This window comes from Saccopteryx bilineata, chromosome 12, assembly GCF_036850765.1.
Source record: "Saccopteryx bilineata isolate mSacBil1 chromosome 12, mSacBil1_pri_phased_curated, whole genome shotgun sequence".
NCBI classification, from domain to species: domain Eukaryota; kingdom Metazoa; phylum Chordata; class Mammalia; order Chiroptera; family Emballonuridae; genus Saccopteryx; species Saccopteryx bilineata.
Window position 1 is genome coordinate 42,918,895 of NC_089501.1, and position 25,613 is coordinate 42,944,507.

The following is a 25,613-nucleotide window of genomic DNA, read 5'->3' on the forward strand; positions in this document are numbered from 1 at the left end:
AAATCACGCTGACTCCAGCCTGGCCCAGCTTCTGGGTCAGCACGACCAATTGAAGAGCCCATACGTCACTATTCTAAAGAAGATAAGTGGCCAATGATGACGGCCTAATTATGAGTCTGAAGGGCAACATAAAATGCTGGCCAATGTATTAAAAAGCAACCCCAAAAGTTGCAGGAATGGTTGAAGCTCAAAGAAAAGTCTCACTGGACATCTTGAAGTATAGTCTCCAGGTTGTCATGTGGGATCACTGAGGAGCCCAGGAAGGGACAACAGGGAGAAGAGGTGACTAGTTCCTGATGAGTAGCTGTGGCCCTGCTGGTGTTCTGGACTCTATGCTGCTGGTGTTCTGGACTCTACGCTGCTACCGGCCGCCACCCCACTTACTCTGCCCCATTCTGAAGAGGCTTTCCACAAGCCGCATTCAGAAGCCGGGGAAGCTTCCCACTGGATCCATTGTGGACACATGGCAGGTGACGCGCATGGCATTGGGCATACCTGGCTGGAGGTGAAGAAAGCTTCAGGACCCCTAGGCTTCTGCCTCTGAAGCCTGTCATATCAGAATAGCCTTGCATGGCACTGTACCGTTCTGTTCCTTGTGAAGCAGACAGCCTTGGACCTTCAGCCCTTGTTCGTAGGACGTGATAGGGGTGAGAGCAGTAGAGCAAACGAAGACTTCTCCCACACTCGTGTGGACCCTGCTGAACTTCGCTTACTCCTCTTGGACATCTCGAGCGGTGAACAGTTACTGACATGGCCATTTAGCACCCCTGTCCCTGAAATGTAGCCTGGGACCCATCTGGCTGGCTGCCCCTTCAGATCACCCTGGTTTCCTTATTTAAAAAAAACAAAAACTATAAATAAATATTTATCATCACACACCTACATAAATAATTATGTAAATGTACACACATATGATAATTTTTATAAATAAAAATGTATATACATAAAAATTATATGTGGGTTTCTACATTTATTATTGTAATTTATTTATAGTTTTTGTTGTCAATAAAATAAAACAGTTCCATCATAAAAACAACTCAGACATTGCAGAAATTCATAAAGAAAAAAAGGTAAAAACCCCCTAAAATCCTGTCACTCACAGATACTCTTTATTTACTAAAATAGGAGCATTAACATTTTACATTACCTTTTATGCAGATCTCTATATGCGCCTATACCTACATAATGCCTATATAATTGTATGAGAATGTAACCGTACTGAAAAGGCTGCTGGTGAACTCTTCCACCTGTAAGATGTGTGGAGTTCTTTCTTGGTCAGTAAATGTTGATAGAAATCATCACTGTGGTCAGGAGGAATGAGAAGAATAAGAAGAATGCTGTGACTGAGCTTTCTTGGGGTGAGGAGACAGCAGAGAATTAGCAGAACATCTGGTCGTGTGCACACTTTTCTAACTCTTTGAAAAGTTCTTACATACACGAGGATGAAGAAGGGTGTGAAGGAGGCCAGGAGGAGCCCTCCGGCTCACTGGCCGGTGGCTTAGGGGCCGGCAAGGGGAGAGACGGAAGGGTTGATGTTCATCGAATGTTCCCTGCGGTGCTGACCCTGAAGTTGGCTCCAGATTCAGCCTCGTGAGTGAGGCACACGCTGCATGGGGCTGGGAAATGTTTTCCATGGTGACTTTTTCACTCTTGTTCATACAAGATGCGAGGAATCTTAGGACGACGGCTGGTACTGGTTTAATTATCAACAAAAAGAATGAAGCCAACCAGCAACTAGATTCTTTCATCTCTTTCCAGAAAGGACGTTTTTAACTAACTGTACTCGTGTATGAGTCTGTGATAAACGCCAGTGTTGTAATTAGGACGGGACCCAAAGCAAAGCAGAGTCGGGACCGTGGTGTTTATGATGTTTAGAAGCAAACATAGACAAAGACCACTGATTTTTCCTTTGGGGAAAAAGTGACAGTTTGTGTAAATAGTTAAATTATATTTAATCTATTAAAAACACGTGTTGTGTTCAGTTAAATGCTAATCTCTTGTTTCCCCTCCTGCTGCCAAGGCCTGCGGTGCATGTCCCGGATCTGAATGTATGTTTGAACTAGGATGGCTCAGGAAAGAGCCTTGTCTTGTTTACGGTACACCGAAGCTCCTATTCTCAAACTTACTCCTTTTCAACCCGGGGATTCTACCGAGATAGAAATGACTATGCATCACTATGTGAACCAAATGCATATTTTTCTCTATCCATTTGTATAAAGGAAATAGTGTATTCAGAGCTTTGGAAGCATAATAGATTGCTCCCAGGGTATGTAAGCCACCTACTGAATCCTGTTTCTTTTGCCTCAAATGTGTTTTTCTCTCACTGACCCCCTCTTTATCCTTTAATTCTATCTTTTTTTTCTGGAAAATAATTATTAAAAAAATTTTTTTCATTACAGTTGACATAAAATACGTTTGTTTCAAGTGTACAACATAGTGATTAGACATTTATATACAACTTATCAAGGGCTCACTCACCCCAATAAGTCTAGTACCCATCTGACACACCTGGTTACCACAATGAGATATCACCTCACACCTGTCAGAATGGCTGTCATCAAGAAATCGACAAACAAGTGTTGGCGAGGCTGTGGAGCAGAGGGAACCCTTGGGCACTGTTGGTGCAGGGATGCAAGTTGGTGCAGGCACTATGGAAAATAGTATGGAGATTCGTCAAAAAAAATTATACATGGAACTGCCATATGATCCAGCAATTCTACTTCTGGTTATTTATACAAAGAAATCCAAAACACTAATTCAAAGAGATCTAGGTACCCCTATGTTCACTGTAGGGTTATTATTTACAATGGCAAAGATATGGAAGCAACCCATTCATCTTTCTCATTAGAGCACAGATAGCACTTTCCTCAGGCAACCTTTGTTGGCCCTTCCAAGCCTGAGTTTGCTTATTCCTTATCTGTGCTTCCTCATTCTTCCACTTCTCACACCTGCTTACCACTGCTTGCCACCTGTCTCCATCTTCTGCCAGGCAGATGGTCTGTTAGGATCCGAAGCACTTCACCCACTGCCTGCCACACAGTCTCAGCAGACTTCTGTTGAATGGGTAAGGATACCAGTCTTCTCAGAGGCATGTGTCCTATAGTAGGGATCTGTTGTGTACGCTAATACTTCTCACTCCCGGGGCCGCACCCATCCTATGCATCCTTGAAACCTCGGTGTGACATCTGAGATTTCCACTCTGCTAGATACATAAGAACGAAAAAGTGCAACGTGGGCATCATGTAACAGACTTCTTTCTTTATTCCCGGACGGATATCAGACATGATTAAGATTCTTAACGCATGGTAGGCAGTTGATCAAAACACATAAAAAAAATTTTTTAAGACAAAAGCAAACCTATGGTTTACAGGACAAGCTCTCTTTGACTGTATTATATATAGAAATATGACTTGGAAACATTGCTAAGGCCATTCCAAGTCCAGTCCCTCGGTCACCTTCTGGCCTGGAGCCCGGCACCGCCTCTGTACCACTGAGCCCATTCTGTGGGATCTCGGAGTTGGGGATGGGACTTGGGCATTGTGTGGACATGGAGCGTGGACATGTCTGTGGATGTGCAGCTGGGGCGAAACTTGCCCAATCTATTTCAAGATGATAAATTACATACTTACAGAGAAACAATTCCATTTCCTTTAAAAGTTCTTGACTACTGTTTCTCTTCTCCTTTTGCAGAACTGGGAATGAAACTTCGTCCAAATGTGCTTTTCTTCATAGTCACCTGTGCTCTTAGCACTGTGGCCTGCCTTCTAATGGGTTAGTTATGACACTGGTTTAGTCTTCATGTTTTACTTCAGGGGAAGGTTATTCATTGAGGGCCAAATCTCCGTTACAATATCACCTTGCTCTGGGAGAAGTCAGTATTGAAATTTTTGATAAATGTTGCATTGGAAAAGAAGTATTAGGGCGGAGAAGGAGTGAGGGTGGTGGGATATACAGGTTCCTATCTCCTGACTAATGATGTTATTATGTGGATGGTGTTGGTCAAAGTGAAATGGGTAAGTAACGCTTGTGTGGAGAGGGTCGAAATTAAAGGTAGAAAAGTATTGTAGCGGCCTCTGTCGTTGAAAGGTTTGGCATTGCCTTTGACATCAATTGCTTATTCCAATGACAGTTCTCCACGAGCGGCCTTTCCAGTGGTTTTGCAGAGTGCTTAGATGACTCACTCGTTTACCACCTGCCTGCCTTGCTGCAGATTTGCTCCTTATCTTTTTTCATGGTGTTCCAGCAATTTGCTTCGAGTCCCAGGGCACTCAGCTTTTCACAGGGGAGGAGTCCATGACCTGAAAGCAGCGAAGGACCTTCCTAGCCGACAGGTACCACTTCTTGTGATCGTTGGTGGGGAAGGCCAGTGGGGACAGACAGGAGAGAAGGAATGTGCCACCTTCTAGAAGGGTCTGCTTGCATGGAGAGGGTCTATTTGGAATCTGAGAGCTAAGTCACAAGAGAAATTAAATGGCAGTTTCCATTAAGAGTGAAGAGGAATCTGAGGCAGGTGGGGACTTGTGTGTGGAAGCAATTTTGGCAGGTGCCAACTTCATCCCTTAATCTGTATTTCTCTGTTCACCTGAGTGTTGCTCAGTAATGACAGTATTACTTCAGGAGAAAAGTTGACCCTTAGAGTCAATGAGATTAGCTGGCAAGCTGAGCAGGGGTGAGCCCACGGGTCCCACTGCAGACGCTGAGCAGTACAAGTTGTGTGGTGTGACTCCAGCACACTTGCACTGGCAACAGTGAGCGCAGTACTTGGACCCGACAAGAAAAGCCACTTTCCAGGGGAACTGTTTCTTCTTTTGTATTTAGGCAGAAAAAAACCAACTTTCTCCAACCTAGGCTAATTACTGACAACTTTGAAAAATACCTTTTGGTTCATATTATATAAATGTGGTAAACATTCACAGAAATGATGCTAAATGGTAAACAAAACCAGAACCAAACCCAATTAGCATAATGTTATGCAATCAAGGTATGAATAACTAAAGTTCTATTCATAGGAAGCAACTCCAGCTAAGATGTACATGTAGAGGTGCTATTTATGTAAATGCCCTTCACAGTAGCTTTTCCTTTATAAGTGCCAGCTATGCCTTAGTCAAGGCATAGCTACCTCCTTAAGAGATAGGACTAGAGTTGGGGACTGGGTCCCCCATATAACCTCTTGTGTATTATCAGGGATTATCTAGGTAAATCAAGAGTTTATGCACAAGCTACTTGACTTGGTCGGGAGCACTTCCTTTGAACTGATTAATGGAAGAATGATGAGTAGAAACTTGCCCTAAGTTCCATTTCAGGTTGGGCTTCATACCAGAGCTGATTGAGAATTGGAATCTAAACTGCATTTCTGTGTCCAAAGCCCTGGTTTTCATCCCATTCCTCCCTTTTTGACCCCCAGAAATAGCATTTTATAAAGAATACTTATAATTGGATTAGAAAAACATTGACAATGAGAATTTGATGAAATATGGTGGGGTTTTTTTGTATTTGAAAAAGGGAATGTCTGTGTCTGTAGTGGTATGTTATGTGTCTGTAGTAGTATGTTTGAGGGGCTTTTGATCAGTTTTATAAAGAGCTTGATTAAAAATTTCTTGAAATTGGTGAACACATTCAGTGAACAGAACTTGGCTTCAAGTGTAAATTTCCATCCACAAGCTCCACGACAAATGATAAAAATGCTCAAGGAAGAGCAGCAGATGCTGTTATGTGTTTGTCTTTCCTTTACAGTTCCATCCCCCTCTGTGTGTGCTCACTCTCGCCCCAGCCCACGTGTACGGACCAGGCTGACGCTGCCTCTCATTCTGATCGCTTATGCCATTCCCCTGTTTCATCACGCCCAAGCTGAATCACATCTCCTCTTAGGCAAGGCTTAAGTATCACTTCCACAATGAGTTTTGCCTACATGGACCTCTAGTCCTTCCTTTGAATTTAGCCCATCAATCGATTAACACAGCTTGATAAGCACAATTAGAGGCTATGGGCTGGTGCAGAAGTACAGGGCTCATAGCACAATGTTCAAACCAGGACTAAGTTATATTCCTCTTAACCCCAATTTTGTACATGAGGAAGGCGAGATTCAGTGATGGTAAGTGCCTGACCAATATCTTACGCAGCTTGTTAATGGTGACGCCAGACCCAGATTCCAGATGCCCTTGAAGGGCTCTTACCTCTTACAAAATTTCCCAGATGTTTTAAGGGGAAGAAGCACAGCAAGCCTTCTCCACCTTTGTTTATTTTTCTGTCTGATCCAAGCCTGGGAGGCTAGTGGTTGGGAAACCACAGGATGGCGGTTATGCTGTCAGTGGGCAAGGATACTCACCAGACGAGACTCTAGAACTTGGGTAAAAATGGAAAAATCTGAGTGTATACTGATCGCCAAGATTAGTGTTTACTGGACAGCCACGTGATGGAATGACGTGTGTAAAGTAAACTCACACTGCTCCAGGGCGCAACCAGTCCGCGTGCGGTGCTTAGAGGGCAGTGCGTGTGCAAGGGATGCCAAGGCTCTGAGTAAGGCAAACTCACAGCTGACTTCTGAGGCCGTGAAAACACTGCAAGGACCGGGTGGCAATGTCAGTATTGATGCAGAAACTAGTACCAACCCTAGGCTGCTCCCCAAAACTTCATCATCAATAGTCATAGCAAAGGAAAGGATTGTAACTTGACAGTAGCATGTCCCAGAGGCCAGTCGAATGGTAGTGACAGGGCTCAGTTTTTCCCCTGGTTCCTCTTGTTTTTCCCTCAGCACCCAGTGTTCCAAAAGGCTGATGTGTATTTTCTCTCTAAGTGCTGATAAAAATATTTATAAACTGGTTTGTATTACATACATATATCATGGTTTTATTCATAAAAGATTTAAACTCTAGTAAGCTAAGTCAAAAATGCTGCTTTGCACTTTGCAGTATTTGGGTCTAGATGTGGTCATGATTGTGAACATTCTTTTGGCTTCAAACCTTTAAACGTTGATTTGGTCACTACTGTCAACGTCATTGGGACGTCTTGGTCAAGTATAGGTGGTACATGCAGCACTTGGGTGACTCTGGTGTGGTCCCTTCAAGGATGATGGCTGTCAGAGGAATCTGGCTCAAAATACAGCCCTGTCTGCTGGTATTTAGGGGATTTTTGTAACGTTAATGATTGGAATAGATGCAACAAAAGGACCCACTTTTGAAATAGTCTTTCAGCCTGACCAGGCAGTGGCACAGTGGATAGAATGTTGGACTGGGATGTGGAGGACCCAGGTTCAAAACCCCGAGGTTGCCAGCTTGAGCATGGGCTCATCTGGTTTGAGCAAGGCTCACCAGATTGGACCCAAGGTCGCTGGCTTGAGCAAGGGGTTACTCGTTCTGCTGAAGGCCTACAGTCAAGGCACATATGAGAAAGCAATGAATGAACAACTAAGGTGTTGCAGCGTGCAACGAAAAACTAATGATTGATGCTTCTCATCTCTCCATTCCTGTCTGTCCCTGTCTATCCCTCTCTCTGACTCTCTCTCTGTCTCTGTAAAAAAAAAAAAAAAAAGAAAAAAGAAATAGTCTTTCAAGTGCCTTTGGGGGAATGAGGTTGTGCTATTTGAAGCTTAAGAATGACTCTCCATGAATCAAGCATTGCATTTTTAGTATGATGTTTAATTCTGTGATCAGAGGTACAAAACAAGTCAGTTTTCTTTTTAAATTCCTTGGCTCTTTAGGGAAAGTTGTTTACTTTTTTATTTTCAGTGTAGAGACTGTAAAGAAAGAGGAAACACTAGAATTTTAGACAGCTAGGTTCATGCCGAAGCAAAATGGAACACACAAGCAGTCAAGTTGTCAAATTTGGTTATTATCCAGGGCTAGTGCCCTTCTCTCCTTGCTGGAGAAAATTTTTTTTAAAATATATATTTATAAAAATATAAATCTTTAACAGTATATGTAAATATATTATATAACTATTATTTTTTTATTCCTCTAATAGTAGAAAGTCAAAGAAGAGATAGCTGAGTTTAGACAAGTAGACTTAATCAAAGAAGTAACATGGGTTTGAATGACTAAATTTGGATGGGTAAAAAGTGATAATAAAACACTTTAGGTGAGGAAGAAACAAAAACTATCTTTTGTAAACTTGTCTTAAATATTTTGGGGAATGTACATGGAACTTATTTAAAAATAGAATACATCTTTTCAATTGAAACAAATTATTTATATAACTTCAGAATATACGTGTGATATAGAGTTTTAAAATTCTTCTCTACTTTGTCCCATGATGACATTGATTATTTTATGTGTTAACTAAAAAAATTAAAATAGCATACTTTTAAAGAACCTATGATAAGCCTCCAAACCTTACATCTATCCCTGATTTAAAAGACTTTAAATTCCTGATTTTATTAAATTACTGGTGTTATGCAGGCAGAAAGACAGTAGTATGCAGCTCGTCTGAGTGCTAAGGGAAGTCTGTGATGGGCTCTGGAAATGGACTGTTCCACTGTCCTGGCCCTGCTGATGGTTAGCTGTTCCTTCTTAGGGAAGTTTTTGACCTCTCTGCAAATTCAATTTACCCGAAGATTAAAGAGAGAGCTGTATGTAGTGATTAGCCCAATGGACGATTCACGATGGCCAAACAACAGATACACACTCCCTTCCCTGTTTTTCTGTATTGCAGGAGAGGATCAAAGTTCCCTACTAAAAAAATTCATTTTCCACTGCTTCATATTTCTAGTAGGTAGTATAACCTAACTCTTTCCTTCTAGCTTTCATCGTCACGGTTTCATTAGCATTCAATTTCTTGTATTATTTATAAGCCTACATTATTGTTTTTATAATCCTTACAAGTTATTTTTGCTCCAGTGCTTCTTTGCACCATCATGAAATATATTTTCTCCATTGCTGAGTGGTTTCTTCAATTATTCTCGATTGCATATAAAAGCAGTCACATACTCTCCTGTGATTTATCTTTTCATGGCCCTCACGGAACATGATTTTATTTTTTTAGGTTTGTAATGGCTTTGCTTGAACCTGAAGTGTTCACAGTCTCTACACCAACCAGAGTCTGGTTCATCTTGTTGCTTGGTCTGTGGCTTCTTTTGTAAAACCTTGGCTACAAAATTCTTAACAAGAATTCTTCGTACCTCTTCTACTCAACTCTAACCTCAGTCCCGTGTCTTGAAATTAGACTGCCTCATCTTCATGCAGCCTTGGTTCCTGCCGTTTCAGCGGGCATAAATCAGGACATGTTTGCCTGGCACGCGCAAGAGAGAAAAATCTATGTTACTTATGTTCTTTGTTGGCATAAAGTTGTTTCTGACAGAAAACATATTTGACATTAACCAGCTTCTTTCCCATTTCTGCCATATATATATTTATATATACTGTTTTTATAATATATATATACTTATAATAAATATTTATTTATAATAAATGTTTATTATATATACAAATATACACATCTGCATTTTAAAGCCGTTTTATATATCAAATACTGTGTTAAAAAAAAGAGAATGCCCACATTTCAAATGACTTCTTGATAGATAGTATAGATACCCCTATTTTTGATATATTCACACTCATTTGTATGATTAAAATCTACATGATAAATAAAGCGACTTTTAAAGATGAGCAGTTTCATTTGCTTGTTGACGTAAGGGGCCTTCAGGGATTCAGAGGGTTGGAAGGAAGGTCAGGAGGCCCCCACGCACTTCCTTTCATCCAGTGAAGGGGTCTTCTCTCTGTCAGATGGGGCTGGTCATCATGACTTCATCACTGCTAGGAGGGGGTCGCTGCTCTGAGACCCTGGCCACTTCAGGTAACTTTGTGAACCAGTGGTCCCTAACCCCCGGGCCACAGTCCATGGGCCATTTGGTACCGGTCTGCAGAGAAAGAATAAATAACTTACATTATTTCCGTTTTATTTATATTTAAGTCTGAACAATGTTTTATTTTTAAAAAATAACCAGATTCCCTCTGTTACATCTGTCTAAGACTCACTCTTGATGCTTGTCTCGGTCACGTGATACATTTATCCGTCCCATCCTAAAGGCCGGTCTGTGAAAATATTTTCTGACATTAAACCGGTCCGTGGCCCAAAAAAGGTTGGGGACCACTGCCGTAGACTAAAAGTTCTGTTTGGGTGAGCGGATGCTCCCTTTGTACCATGACTAGTAACTTATTTGAGAGACACCTAGAGTCTGATTGATATTTTCTGCTGTTGGAGAAAAATTTTTAATGAAGAAGCATTTTTCAATGGGCAAGTTGACATTCAGTAGGCTTGAATATATTTGGAATTCACAGGTATGAAAACCAAGAACCTAGGTGTTTGCTTTAACGCAAAGATGAACTCCATCCAATTTTCAGCTGGCAGAGCTCGGCCTTGGCTCCCAAGTGTTGTGTCTGCCTCTGCCTTCAGACTCAGTCTTTAATGGGTCAGAAAAGTGGCTCACTGCGCCTTTGAAAGATCATTAAAATTTCCAGATCCACGATGAATTCAAGGCATCCAGGATTTTAGGAAGCACTCCTCTTGCTGAGTGTAAGAAAGCACATTTTTCCAACTCATATGGTCGGAAGGCATGATTAAGACTTTGCAAGAAAAGCAACTCATCTGCCATGTGCTAAAGAGTATTCATGACCTGCATGCGGTACACTTTATCTTTCAGAATAATAATACAAGCATAGGGATCCCTAAATCCTGCCAGGGTTTTAAACATTACGTTCCATTCATGCCCAGGTATAACCTTCCGTCGTAAATCGTGGAAAATGCGGAGGAAGGCAGTGACAGGCCATCCTAGCACATAATGAGGGATGCATATTTCAGTGCCCGCGCTGATGTTTATGTATGTGATTACTCAGAAGGGGTTTTATTTAACCTACCATGTCCTTAAATTAGGTCTATTTTAAATATAATCAGAACAGCTACACTTCATTGTATGCATGCCAGGCAGTTGATAAATATGGTAACTTGAATCTCCCCAGCCCTAGGAGGTAAGTTTTATTCTTCCTGCGTCACCTATGGGAGAACCGACACACGTCAAGACCTTGTCCAAGGTCACATCCAGTAAGTGGATTTCACTGCAAAGCCCACATTCTCTGCCCTGTACCTCAGCTCATTTTGGCAAGGATTTTATGATTTTTAGGTCTCTATTTGTTTGGATTTTTGTTTCTGTTTTTGGCAGAGGTGGTGTGTTTATCTGTGCCCACAGAATAACATACGGAGATAGAAGAATCCTCTTTTATCTTCCAATATTACAGTCATATGAACCACAGAATCTTGCCTAAATCTTACTAAGTCTGACACAAAATAGAGCTAGAGCAATGATAAAAAGAAAGAAGAAATAGTAAAGTTTTCAAAACCCTTTTTAAACAGACCCCGCCAGGTCCATGTGAGAGATTGCTAGTTAATGTTGGGAGGGTTACTGTTCTGAAAGATTTCAATAATTGCCGCTGCTCTACGAAAAAAAACAACCCTCTTTTGCATTTGAAGACCTAAGAAAGAAGAAACTAAGATTGCGTCCCTGTGTGACTGGAACGTTGATGCAGAAGTGGGATCCCAGATGTGCCGGCTGTGTCGGCACCAGGACATTTGTATGAGACCCACTTTGCCATCAGACCCATCTCATCGACACCCTTTCTCAATCAACATCAACGTTTCGGAGCCGCTCTTCAGATCTCTTGTTCACATGCAAGCCGTCAGTGCAGTTTATGTGAAATTGCCCCGTAGAACATTCCTTCATGCTCATTTTCCTAAAGCGTGAAAAGGAATTGGCAAGTGACAAGTAATTGCCGCATCAAACATACTCCTGTTGCATTTAGAATACAGAAGACACAGATGCTCGGTTACCAGGGGCCTCAGGCCACGGCCTAGAAACCCATCAAGCAGGAGGCAGAAACACAAAATGATTTTGATCCATTAAAAGATATGTGTGCTTGGACACCAACTTTCAAGCCAGTAGGGGTCTGTGACCCAGCCAGCGTTGTTTCCCTCCTAGAACATCACCGGGGCCGCTGATGACTTTCCCATGGGGTTTCCTGACTTAGTCCTCACAGACTTCTTTCATCATACTGTGGGTTTAGCCCTCCTTCAGGCTCCGGCTGGAGATTGATGTTTTGGCACATGAGGTGGCCACAGGAATCTGCCCACTGTTATGCAGAGCCCCGAGGTGATTGGGGTGGGTGGGTGGGGTTCTCAGGAGTTTGAACTCAAGTCCAAGTCCAGCTCTGACACCTCCCAGCCGTGTGAACTTGTGATGGGCTTCCTTCTTGCCCTGCTGGTCTTTCAGGGCTGAGAGAGTGCGGCGGAAACTGCAGGGGAACATTGGCGCTCCCTACACACGTACGCTTATTTCAGATGTGCCCCGGAGCCCTTGGCTTTGCACAAACTTCCCTTTATCTCTTCAGTAAGACTAACTCTTTTGATCTTGACTTCAAGATCATGAGGTTATCCTTAACTTAGACTCTCTATTCTGCAGGGATATGCACATGCCCTGCCCGCCTCCAAGTGTTGCGTCCCAGGTGCTGGGTACCCTGGTCAGGGGCATCTACTCCTCTTTTCTTCAAGACTCAGCTGGGAGACAGCCCTGCGTGTGGCTGTGCCCGACTTCATTACGAGGGAACATCTCACATTGCTGCGCAGGGCCAGGTCTCTGTGTTTGGCTCATTTATGGAAATTGAGATTCACAGTGTTACTTTTCAACAGAACATGCTGAAACTTGGATATCTAAATTAGCATATGAGCCGGGAGAGGCTGTGAGCACCCTGCAGCCAGAAGCAGGGCATTTAAACTCTTCTCTCTGGGAATTCTCATCAATGTTGGAAGCATCTTTTCTTTTTAGATTCTCTCAATGATGATGTATCTTTATCCTAAGAGAAAGAATTTGATTATGTAAGAATCGCCCAAAGTCATTCCAATTCAAGTTCGGGGAGAGTAAGCTATGTGATCAAGCTTGAAAATGCCATTTAGGGTAAAGAATGGCATGTAATGAGACTATTATGTTGTGGAATGAGCACCAATGACCTGGGTTTATTCTTAGCCTCTTGTGCTACCCAGCCATGTGTGTGGACCTCTCCTCGATTTAGTTATTTCCTCCATAAGTCGAGGGGTTGAACTGTATGCTATCTGTGGTTATTTTCCTTTTCTGAAATCATAGTGTGTGTGTGTGGTGTCAGTGTGTGATTAGGTGTGGCCCATACTGGCTCTAATAACAAAGCCGAGAGAAATTCCAGATTTAGAGCAATGGCAGTTTGGTTAGACTGAAGTCTTTTTTCAAAGACAACCCTCCGTTCTACTGACGCCGTATGTGTTTGTTAAGTAGAGCAGTGTGTTGAACGTTTTCCAATCTCGGAATATTTAGAAAATGATACATTGGGGATATTTTATGGCTTCATATTCATTTTGAAATATCCCCTCATTTTTGTGAGCAGTATATTTTTATGGTAGTACATTGATGAGGATGGGGGTTCTATACAAGGCTCAGTGACAATGTTCATTACATTTTCTTTTTGTTATATAAATTATTATTAAAACGCAACACCAAGCATTAGGAGAGATATTAAAATTTGAAGTTGTGGCGGACTTCCAAATGAAAGCATTTGAAATGTATCATGGAGAGTGAGGAGCTTGTTTTCAGATGTCAAACTTGCAGTGCTGCATCCAATTCCTTCTCCAGCCTTCTCAACGAAAATCTCTTCAAATGTTTGACAGTCACCACTGATGAGAAGTGGGATTCAGAGAGAGGGGATTTTTAAAATGTAAGCCTATTTTAACAGCCGTGTTAATTTTGTATTGCCGCTGTAACGGATTGCCACACATTTAGTGGCTTAAACAACACAAACTTAGTATTATAGAGTCTGAAGTGGGTTTAGTGAGTGTCAGCAGGGCTGCATTCCTTCTGGGGCTTCTAGGGAGGAAGTGTTCCTGCCTTGTCCAGCTCCTGGAGGCCGCCTGCAGTCCTGGGCTCATGGCCTCTTCCTCCCTCTTCAAAGAGTGTCACTCCATCTTCTTCTGTTGTCACATCTCCTTGTGACTCTGACCCTGATGCCTCTCTTTTATAAAGACCCTTGTCTTTATATTGGGCCCATCTGGATAATTAAGGATAATCCGCCCCATCTCCATATCCTTAATCACATCTTTTGCCATGTAAGTTTATATATGCACAGGCCCCAGGGATTAGGATGTGAACAACTTTCGGTGCCATTATCCAGCCGACTACGCAACCTTCGCAATTTGCATCAGTTGCAGTTACACATAAAGAGTCAAGCAGAGCTTCTGGTTCTGTACTTGTCACATGTAATATTAAATTTCTTGCAATAATGGGAATGAATTTCTAATCCAAGCTACCTTTTTTATGTCAAATATTTCTAAACAATGATGACTCTGCAGAAAGGCACACAGTCACAGAGTAGCCGTCTGGTAACTGACTGGGACCCACTAAAATAGAGCATCAGTTAGAAATGGACCTGAGGTCGCCTGAGGTTCTGAGTTGTCCCTGCAATCTGGGCCCCCTTAACCTGTTTCCTCCTACCCCCAAGAGGGGTGCTGGCTCCCAGGACTCTTCAGCAACCTGCAGGTCTCCTGTCCCCGGTGGGTGGGTGATGCTCTGCCCGAGGTTCTGGCTAGCTGGTAGGTGCTGGAGTTACCCAGGGAGCTCAGACCATCTCGAGTAGCCCCAGGAGGTCAGTCTGAGGGGCCCTGTGGGTTCAAGGGCTCCACATCTCAAAACCCACAGTGGCTCCCAGACCGAGATCTCTGAGCTAGGCAGGGAGTGTGTGGGTGCAGCTGTGGTCAAATCCAGGAGCTCTGGCTGGTTAACTGTCCGAGGTCCGGCAGGTCACTTCACCTTCCTCAGCCTTGGCTTCCTCCGCTGTAAAATGGGGATAATGGTAGCCCCGACCCCAGAGATGGCCATGGAAACCCCCTGGGAAAAGGTCTGTAGAGTGCTTAGCACTAAAGCTTCAGTCAACATGATGCTAACCACGATGATGATAACGCAGATGCTGATATTTGGCCTTTTTGTTTGTTTTTCCCAGAATAGGTTCTTAAGTGTCTCCATCTTGCCTGTCTTCCACTAGTTATTAGAGGAGCTTCATGCAATTAGCATGTAATTGAAAGTGTCAGTTCTCATGGTAGCTGCATGGTGGCTAGAAGAATAGGACTTACCGTATTTCCCCATGTATAAGACTCATGCTTTTTCGAAAAATTTGGGGTCTAAAAACTGGTTGCGTCTTATATAGTGGTTGTAGTTGTTTTTTTTGTTTTGTTTTTTTCTGAAGTGAGAAGTGGGGAGGCAAAGAGACAGATTCTTGCATTTTCCCGACTAGGACTCACCCGGCATGCCCACCAGGGAGCAATGCTCTGCCCATCTGGGGCGTTGCTCCACTGCAACCGGAGCCATTCTAACACCTGAGGCAGAGGCCATGGAGCCGTCCTCAGCACCCAGGCCAACTTTTGCTCCAATAGAGCCTTGGCTGTGGGAGAGGAAGAGAGAGATAGAGGGAAAGAAGAGGGGGAAGGGTGCAGAAGCAGATGGGCGCTTCTGTGTTTCCTGGGCAGGAATCGAACCTGGGACTTACATACGCCAGGCTGACACTCTACCACTGAGCCAACTGTCCAGGCCAGTTATATATATTTTTACTTGCATTTTTTGCTTTTTTAATGCAAATGAGGAGTTGTATGAATTTTATGATAAATAACACTTGATTTCAATAACTTTATGTAATACATCTTTTTTCAAATTTCAGGCCCCCAAATTAAGCAGCATCTTATACATGGGGAAGTGTGGTACCTGGCTGCTGGCGAGAGCCCTGAAGTGTGCAGGGCTGGGGCTGCTCTCTTAATGGGGGATTCCAGTTACACGGGAGGGATCAGTTGACTGTAGTTTTTACTGTGACAGGAAAATCTACTGCACTGAAACAGAAACCTAAGTGATTACATCTCTCTTTGATACTCCATTCCTATCTGCATAAGGTCATATAATAGGATTGCAATGAATTCCTGAGCTAATTTGGCAATAATTCAAATTTATATTTAAGTTTTTATTATAGCAGTAATGCACTGATCATTTGACTCCAAAGTAATTTCCTTCTATAAAGAAATCCTAAAATGTATATTCAGATTTAATGAGAAAAAAAAGTGTTATAGAAAAGGCAGTAGTTTTGAACCAAAACTACGAAGAGAGAAGCAAGCATTAACTTAGCTTTTAAAGTTTATTAGAAATGGAAGCCACTTTCTAAATCATAATTGACAACAGTTTAATTTGCTTTCCTGCAGTGGCTGGTATGCTCATTTTCATCATTTAAGAGCAAGAAAATATTTTCAGGCTATTTTTGCCTCTGTTAATTGGTTGGGTGGACATTCAAGATAATTTTTAAGGCGTGTTAGTAAATATAGTTAAGTATTGATTGTTCGTGGGGCCATTGGTTGGAATTCAGTTGGAAAATAATTTTATGAAAGCATCAGGAAAGCTGTGCAAGCAATTTTCCTCCCTTACAGTGTCTTTGGGGCTGTGTCCACTACAAGAACTGGAGCTATTGGAGATGTTTACTCAGCCTACAAACTCCTCATTGTTAACCGCGGCCGGTGTGCGCTGACAGCTGCCTCTTAGAGAAATGTAGCCCATAGTTAATGGTGGAAAGGGTGGCATTAGCATAATTTTTTGGCAAAGGCTAAGCTGGGGTTTCAGTATTGCCTTCAACAGTGACTCCTTCATTAACAACATCTTATCAGAGGCCCAGACTGGGGGGAGGGGAGAGGGGGGGAGGAGGAGGGGAACTGCCATAGGATCGTGTTGGAGGTAACCAGAATCCTGTGTGAAATATCTGCTTCTGAGTAAAAGAGAAAAAGATTTCAACTACTTATGATTATGATTTTAAAAGGGCCCATGGAAGAAAGACTCTGAAAAGAACGGCTGATGTTTGATCAAAACTGACACAGTGTATAGGTGGCTTTTTTGACATTGACACTAATGCATATTATGGTTTCTGTAAGAGAAATTAGAATTAAAACATTTTTTAGTCTTCAGGGACCTATTCAGATGAAAATAATTCTGCTAATGCAAGACTTGAGAGCCAAGAATAAATGACGTCCCCTGAGGGTTCTTCTGTAAGTTCGTTTGCCTGTTGCTAAAAGTATTTCAAACAATTGGGAAAAAATCGTATAGTTTTGAGGACATATCAAGCCAGTATCAGAAAGTAATAGAAAATAACAGATGAGTACTTTATATTAATATCCATCCTTAAAATAGTAAACCACTCCTTTGGCCTCAAGATTCTCTTTGATTTCCCCAATAATAAAGAAAATTATAAGAGTAAATATAAATGATAAAATTGGGTAATAGGAGATGAGGACATAGCGACCATTCATTGAGTACTTACTATGTGCCAGGCAGGCACTATGCTAAGTGCTTTTATATGTCCTGTCCCATTTCCATAACCACCCTTCCACTTAGCTGCCATTATTAATGTAGTTGTGTTGCAAGTGGGAACATTAAGCCCCAGGAAAATTAGGTGATATTTCCAAGGTCACTCAGCTAGCAAAGGGTAGGACGGAAATTTGAATAGGGGTCTTTGTTCTGCAGCCTACAGTATTCCCTCTACCAGCCCTGGGCTGTTCCTTGTCACATCAGTGACAGTCACAGCTATAAGCAGCATCTTCTGAATCTGTTAAATGCTCCCCTGGGGCTCCTCTTCGCTCTCCCTCATCCATAGAGCTACTTCTCATACCCGGCATCCTGATAATTCTATTCAATAGTTTTTTCTTTATCCAGCTGTGTTGGTTTCCATTGGTTTCCCATGGGCATGTGCTGACCAGGCACCCCCCATCTCCTCCTCACTCCAGGTAAACAGCCTGGAAAAGTGGGTGCTTCACTGGGCTGGGACCAGGTAGCATCTTTGCTTCAGATTTTCTAGAGGGTTTTTTTTTTTTTTTGTATTTTTCTGAAGCTGGGAACGGGGAGAGACCTTCAGACAGACTCCCACATGCGCCCGACCAGGATCCACCCGGCACGCCCACCAGGGGCGATGCTCTGCCCACCAGGTGGCGATGCTCTGCCCCTCCCGGGCGTCGCTCTGTGGCGACCAGAGCCACTCTAGCGCCTGGGGCAGAGGCCAAGGAGCCATCCCCAGCGCCCGGGCCATCTTTGCTCCAATGGAGCCTTGGCTGCGGGAGGTGAAGAGAGAGACAGAGAGGAAGGAGGGGGGGGAGAGGTGGAGAAGCAGATGGGCGCTTCTCCTATGTGCCCTGGCCGGGAATCGAACCTGGGTCCCCCGCACGCCAGGCCGACGCTCTACCACTGAGCCAACTGGCCAGGGCCTCTAGAGGGTTTTTCTTTGAGATCTTTGTGGGCCCTTACTATGTGTGTAGACATCAAATGTGAGTGTCTCCAAAAACTGACCGACTACCCCTTGGTTGTTTAAATTGAGTGGGATTCTGGGGATCCTCTGGGCAGATGGAGGATTATGCTTTTATTCCCTTTTTTACCTTGAAGCAAGAGGGTAATACACACAGGTTCTGAAACTATTGTGTCTAAAAATTATTGTTGAAAAGATTTGTGGAGTCCCATAAAGGTTTGGGCAACCCAGGTGGTGTAAGGGGTAAATCCAGAGCAACTTGTGCCAGCCCCTCTCGTGGACCCTGTGAGCTTTGGCCCTTTTCTGTTTTATTACATCCCGGGAGCAGGTGGAACCAGAGCCACCTGGCCGCCCCCTTCTGTGGCCGGGAGCCCTCCTGTGTGCCCCCGCGTCCCCTCAGCATTCTCCTCTGATGTGAAACTCGTGTTGTCCAATCTCTCACCAGAAATGATGGAAGTGACCATGAGTAGGCTCAGCGTGAATAAGAATTTGTTATTTTTTACTTCTGAAAAATGAGGTTCGACCTGCATTATGAAGTTCATTAGTTTGTATTTTGTAGCTCGGTGATTCTAAACCCCGGCTAGACATTCGAATTACCCGAACCCGAAGAGCTTTAGAAAATACCAAAAGACTAATGACCTGTCCCAGAATAATAAATCAGGATAGCTAAGGCGAGGTCCCGTATTAACATTTTCTACAATCATGGCAGGCAGGTGGAGTGTGCAGGGGTTAGGGTTGGAAACCACTGAGCGGAGGATAGCGAGGCAAGGAGGGCGGGTCTCAGTCTGCTCCTGCTGCCACTCAGGAAAACGAGTACTGCTAGTGAGCTCACAGGTGCTCATTGTATGCAGGTGAGCCTCTTAGTATTTTTTTCGTGGAACAAAATTACCTTCAGGGACTCCTTACAATGACCGATGAGCTTATTTCATTTTTACAGATGTGTATATGGAAAACTTTGAGGAGGTAAAGCACTTTCTTCAGAGTGGAATGACACTTCTTGGGAATGTTCTCTATTATAAAAGTGAGATGTAATCTGTATAAGTAGCTATACAGTGCACCTGGTTTTTTATTGCTGCTGTCACAGAAGACTTAGACGGTTCTTGTCTGGTGAGCATGCCTTGGTCTTGCCAGCTGAGATCTAGGTATAAGGTAGTGATCAGTCAGGAATCGTCAAATTCCAGGTCACACATCCTGGTTTCCTAGTTCCTAGTATCAGATTTTGCATGAGTTTCCTGAAATGCATCTTTGTGGCAAACGGCTAAAACAGCATTGATAACATGCTGTCCGGCAAAGACTCTGGTAATACATGTACGCTCTAGTAAGTCCAGCAATTGCAACCCTATGTACTTGGATGTAAACCCTTTGCACATTCACACATGATCTCTCGTGTTATATTTGCAATTTCCCTGTGTGGTCTCCATCAGGAAGCGCTGTTCGGGGAGGGTGAGATTTAGCTGGTTGCGAAGTCCGAGATCACTTGCCCTCTAGTCAGGACAGCTTTAAGACCATTAAAACATGGGTGTTTGGGGCCCTGGCAGGTTGGCTCAGTGGTAGAGCATCGGCCTGGCTTGCAGAAGTCCCAGGTTCGATTCCTGGCCAGGGCACACAGGAGAGGTGCCCATCTGCTTCTCCACCCCTCCCCCTCTCCTTCCTCTCTGTCTCTCTCTTCCCCTCCTGCAGCCGAGGCTCCATTGGAGCAAAGTTGGCCCAGGCGCTGAGGATGGCTCTGTGACCTCCACCTCAGGTGCTAGAATGGCTCTGGTTGCAACAGAGCATCGCCCCCTGGTGGGCAGAGCATCGCCCCCTAGTGGGCATGCCAGGTGGATCCCGGTCGGGCGCATGCGGAGTCTGTCTGACTGCCTCCCCGTTTCTGGCTTCAGAAAAATATAAATAAATAAATAAATAAATAAATAAATAAATAAATAAATAAATAATGGGTGTTTGGCTGGTGTTGGTTCTGGTGTGTGGTTTCATACATTTTAATCCACGTAGTGCCAGGTAGCCACCACCACCATCAGGATATGGACCAGCTCTGTGTTTGAAGGGCTGGAGTGTTGCTTTAGATCAGTGGCCACCTGTGTTCTCCAAACAGCTGAGGAGCCTTGACAAGCTTAACATCTGTAAGAGATTTCGGTAGATGCCAGCCCATGCTAACAACTTCTTGACAGTTTGAAGACAGGCCCTTCTGAAAGTTTGACTGATGGTAGGAGTGGAAACACATGGTGGGGATGCTATTCCTTCTTCCTGGCTTAACAAGATACTGTAATCCTTGACCCCAAAGAGAAGGCCTTGAGACATGAAAAGGAGGCTGGAATCAGAGCTCTAAAGCTGTGGGTACCTTCTGGAAAGAAACGAAATGATACGCCTGTCTATGCCTCCAAGAATAAGAGGTGGCTGGGACGTGGGAACGGAGACTGGGGCGAAGTGGATGTTCACAGGGCAGTGGATGTTCACAGGGCAGTGGAGGTTCACAGGGCAGTGGAGGTTCACAGGGCAGTGGATGTCCACAGGGCAGTGGAGGTTCACAGGGCGGTGGAGGTTCACAGGGCAGTGGATGTCCACAGGGCAGTGGAGGTTCACAGGGCAGTGGATGTCCACAGGGCAGTGGAGGTTCACAGGGCAGTGGAGGTTCACAGGGCAGTGGATGTCCACAGGGCAGTGGAGGTTCACAGGGCAGTGCAGGTGGGTGGCAGGTGAGCCCTGTCCTCTCTCCTGGATCTTCATCAGCCCTCCTTCACCTTTTCTTCCCAGATTTACACCTGGAGCTCTAAGCTCAAAGGCCTGGAGGGCTTGGGTCTGATCTTCGTTCCCCAAAGCCTGACACCCTCAGTAGAATCCTCTCTAAGACAGAACAGCAGGAAGCTTCTTTGATGTTCAGGGAAGCGCTGGTGATAACAGTGTTCATCCTTTGATCTCCCCAGCCAAAGAGTTACCAGCTTCAGGTTTAAAAACTCTGACAGTTTTGTTTGCTTTGCACCAGGAAAGCCTAAGATCCTAAGATGAACATCTCTACCTAAATACTGTATAATAGCATAATTATACCCTAAGAAAATAAAAACTTGCTGTCTTCAACAAAGGAAATTCAGGTGGCTTTCCTTTGCCTTTCTGCACCTCTGCTATAAGCAAAGGGCACTCAGAGTCTCTGTCCCAAGAAGAGGCAGGAACGTAGCCATGGGTGGGAGGTCAGGGATCTGCTGGTGGAGATAACAACGGGCTCCATGGTGCCAGCGCCAACATGGTGAGCCCTGTTCCTTTCTCTCTGCGGAAAGAAATGCAGTCTTCTATAAGGGAGAGAGGGAGGGAGGGAGGGAGGAAAGACATCTGAGCTGAGCCTGAGTAAAGAGGGTAGCGAAGATCTTTTTCTGGCAGGGGAAAGAACTAGTTCAAAAGGTCCCCCTTGGCCCTGGCTGGTTGGCTCAGTGGTAGAGCATCGGCCTGGCGTGCAGAAGTCCTGGGTTCGATTCCCGGCCAGGGCACACAGGAGAAGCGCCCATCTGCTTCTCCACCCCTCCCCCTCTCCTTCCTCTCTGTCTCCCTCTTCCCCTCCCACAGCCGAGGCTCCATTGGAGCAAAGATGGCCCGGGCACTGGGGATGGCTCCTTGGCCTCTGCCCCAGGTGCTAGAGTGGCTCTGGTCGCAACAGAGCGACGCCCCAGAAGGGCAGAGCATCGCCCCCTGGCGGGCAGAGCGTCGCCGGGTGGATCCCGGTCGGGCGCATGCGGGAGTCTGTCTGACTGTCTCTCCCTGTTTCCAGCTTCAGAAAAATACAAAAAAAAAAAAAAAGTCCCCCTGGCTAACAAGAGGTTGGTGTGTCCGGACAGAGAGAAGGCTGTTGTCACTGGTGGTAGGCATAGTAGGAGGCAAGGCTGGGTCATGTAGGGTTATAGACCATTCAAGGAGTTGACTAGTTTGTTCTTAGAGAAACATATTTTAAGCTGAAGACTAACATGGCTGTATTGATAAGGTTAAAAGACACCTCTGACTGCTGTGTGAAGAGAAGAAAAATTAGTGATCAGTGAAGAAACACAGGGCTTCCTTGGATGACCCCGAGGGGCTGGTGAAACATGATCAGAGTTGAGTAATGTGATGATGGCTGAACCGAAAGGACTTAGTCTGGGTTGTAGGGATGGGGCAAGGGACGAAGATGAATCAAGGGTGACTCTTGGGCTTTGGAGCTTGTGGGGAAGGGATGTATCCTGCAACCCAACAAGGACAACGGGGGGGGGCAGATATTGGGGGGGTAGATTCTGAGCAAATCAAGAGTTCTGTTTGGCCTGGCCAAGTGTGAGTTGACTGTGGACTCTCGAGGTGAGGTGCTTAGGAGTCCGTGGGTACCCGTGTCTGGAGTTCGAGGTCACAGTCAAGCGTCTGTCAGTCCTTTTTAGGAGTTTTTAGGGACTTTGGCTCCTTTGGAAACTTTTAGTATTTTAGACACATTAGGTTGTTCGAGCACCCTCTGATGCTTGAAACTGACACCCAGAGAACATGCCAGAGCACGTTGGAATTTCTCCCGTCCCTCCTGGGGCGGACACATTGACGCGATGAGCACACGGCACCCTCTGCAGCTATACCCATTGCACTGTAGAGGAATGGTTCTGAATATTCCTCCAGACCCGGGCGGTTGTGTTTCTGAATTCTCTCGTGCACCACCTCTTTCCTGGGTCAGACGTAGATCTCACTTCCAGTTTATGTATGCTCCCAGTGGAGTGCAGCACAGTCATTAAGATCTAACAAATTGTTAATCATGTTCGCATAAAATAGTGCAATCACGAGCATGCCAGATGTTTGTGCTTAAGTGTCTTGTACGTGAATATTGGGTCCTGTTGTCCCTTTACCCTGTCCAACTGGCCAGGGAGAGCGTAGTCCTTGTTGACTTCTCTGGGGGATGAATCAGAAGATGACAAAGAAGAGAGGAATGGATGATGGCCGAGTGCAGAAAAAAGCCTATAAGTCAGACCCACTTCTTCATGTTTGGATAAGTTTCCCCACTTAAACTGTTTCTGGCTTAAGCTCTGCTTCCCCTTTTTATCCCAATTTAAGTCACTTTTGCTCTTTCCTGAAAAATCGTCCTTCATCTACTCCAATGAAGATATTTACCTTATTCCCTCAGTTACTGTTCCTAGTAACCTTGTGTTTCCTGTATTTACTATTAATTTGTTCTGTTAGAAGGTCTGGTTATCTTCATCCCCCTCCCCCCGACTGACAAGCATTACCTCCTTGGAGAAGAGTGTCCAATTTTACTGACCTTATCGTTGTCTCCCTCACACGATCAGACGGGTTGTCAGGTGGTCATGTTGGCAGTGCCTGGGTTGCCGGAGATGTCAACACCCTAGTAGATTTTTTGGATAGGCGGATGCCCAAGCACTCTCTGAAAAAAGTAGTCTTCTTCCCTTTCTGCAGTATAACAGCTGTGTGACCATGAGTAAATGACTGGATTTCTCCAGCCTCTGTTCTCTCCTCCATAAGCGGGGATAATTATAACCTACCTCTGAGATTTGAGTTAAATGCATGAACACCTGTAAAACACTTTGCAGAGTACCTGCTACATAAAAGGAACACAATAACCTTTAGTTCCTTCCCTACCTACCCCCTTTGAGTCTTTTATTCATCAGGAAATAGTAACCATGCACTCTGAAAACACACAAGCCAGAAAGTGGCTATTATAAGACAGACAAATTGATCTTCTTCGGAAGCAAGCTAGACTGAAAAGATGAAGGAAATTGGCAATCAAGAAGACAAAGTGGAGAAACAGCGCAGTGGTTCTCAGAATGTGGTCCTGGGACCCACAGCCTCAGCATCACTCGGGCACTTGCTAGAAATGCAAGTGCTCAGAGCTACTGAATCAGAGACTCTGGGAACAGGTCTGGGCAAGCTGTGTTTCAGCAAAGCCTGCACCTAATTCTGATGCACATTGGTCTAAAGTAAACTCAACAGATACTGGGTGAGGAACACTGGTGTGTGCTTCTGCATTTAGTCACTTACATTCTTTCCTGAAAAATCATCTTTCATATACTCCAGTGAAGATACTTACTTTATTCCCTCAGTTACTATTCCAGTAACCTTGTGTTTCCCGTATTTACTATAGTTTGTTCAACCACATCTCCGAATTGTTCACAAGAAAATAGGGGATGGCCGATGTCAGGTTAATCTTTGACTTCCGGTATGGAGGAAAGGAAGCAGAGAGCCAAAACGGTGAGAGAAGAGAGCTGGTACATCACCAGGAGCTGTAGCTGCCCCAGCACCGGAGTCTCCGCCTGACTTCCGGTCTGTGGCAGCCTCTCCTGCTTGCTGCCTCATTTGCCTGTGTGTGTCTCTTTGTGTGCACAGCCACACACGCAGAATGTTTGTAACTGATGGAACTATAACCAAGCGTGGGAATACAGCAGACCCCCTCCCACTTTGCTTTGCTACTCTTGTCTGACTAGAAGTGCATCTAGAGTGCTTATTTGCAATGACTTTGTACTGAATTCTTTTTTTTTTTTTTTTGCATTTTTCTGAAGCTGGAAACAGGGAGAGACAGTCAGACAGACTCCCGCATGCGCCCGACCGGGATCCACCCGGCACGCCCACCAGGGGCGACGCTCTGCCCACCAGGGGGCGTCGCTCTGCCCCTCCTGGGCGTTGCCATGTTGCGACCAGAGCCACTCTAGCGCCTGGGGCAGAGGCCACAGAGCCATCCCCAGCGCCCGGGCCATCTTTGCTCCAATGGAGCCTCGGCTGCGGGAGGGGAAGAGAGAGACAGAGAGGAAAGCGCGGCGGAGGGGTGGAGAAGCAAATGGGCGCTTCTCCTGTGTGCCCTGGCCGGGAATCGAACCCGGGTCCTCCGCACGCTAGGCCGACGCTCTACTGCTGAGCCAACCGGCCAGGGCCTGAATTCTTTTTTAAAAAAAGATTTTATTTATTCATTTGAGAGAGAGAGGGTGAGAGAGAGAGAGAAAGAAAGGGGGGAGGAGCAGGAAGCACCAACTCCCATATATGCCTTGACCAGGCAAGCCCAGGGTTTTGAACCGGCGACCTCAGCATTACAGGTTGATGCTTTATCCACTGCGCCACCACAGGTCAGGCCATACTTTGTACTGAATTCATTTGGGGTTTAAAACTATAGATTCACCCACTCTTTTCTTTTCCTTTTTCCCTAGGAAATTCCACTTACTTGGATGACCATGGACCACCCCCTAGTAAGGTAAGGTCTCTGTTTGTGGTGTAAATCCCCTCTTCCTATTCTCGGAACCTACAGCCCCTTGCAACCCCAACCACAGCTCTGAATCGGCCACAAGAAAATAGGGGATGGCCGAT

The 25,613-nt window shown here is 44.7% G+C and overlaps 1 protein-coding gene across 3 annotated transcripts in view; it reads left to right on the forward strand.

The window, feature by feature from the left end:
- Positions 1-25,613, forward strand: part of UST (uronyl 2-sulfotransferase) — a 328,028-nt gene that overhangs the window by 121,597 nt on the left and 180,818 nt on the right. For 2 of the 3 annotated variants that reach the window (XM_066248211.1, XM_066248212.1), the window contains exon 2: positions 25,457-25,500. In XM_066248211.1, the coding sequence (XP_066104308.1) occupies positions 25,457-25,500 (44 nt within the window). Of the gene's footprint in view, positions 1-3,690; positions 3,772-25,456; positions 25,501-25,613 lie in introns of all 3 variants that reach the window. The other variant, XM_066248213.1, reaches the window with a different exon arrangement.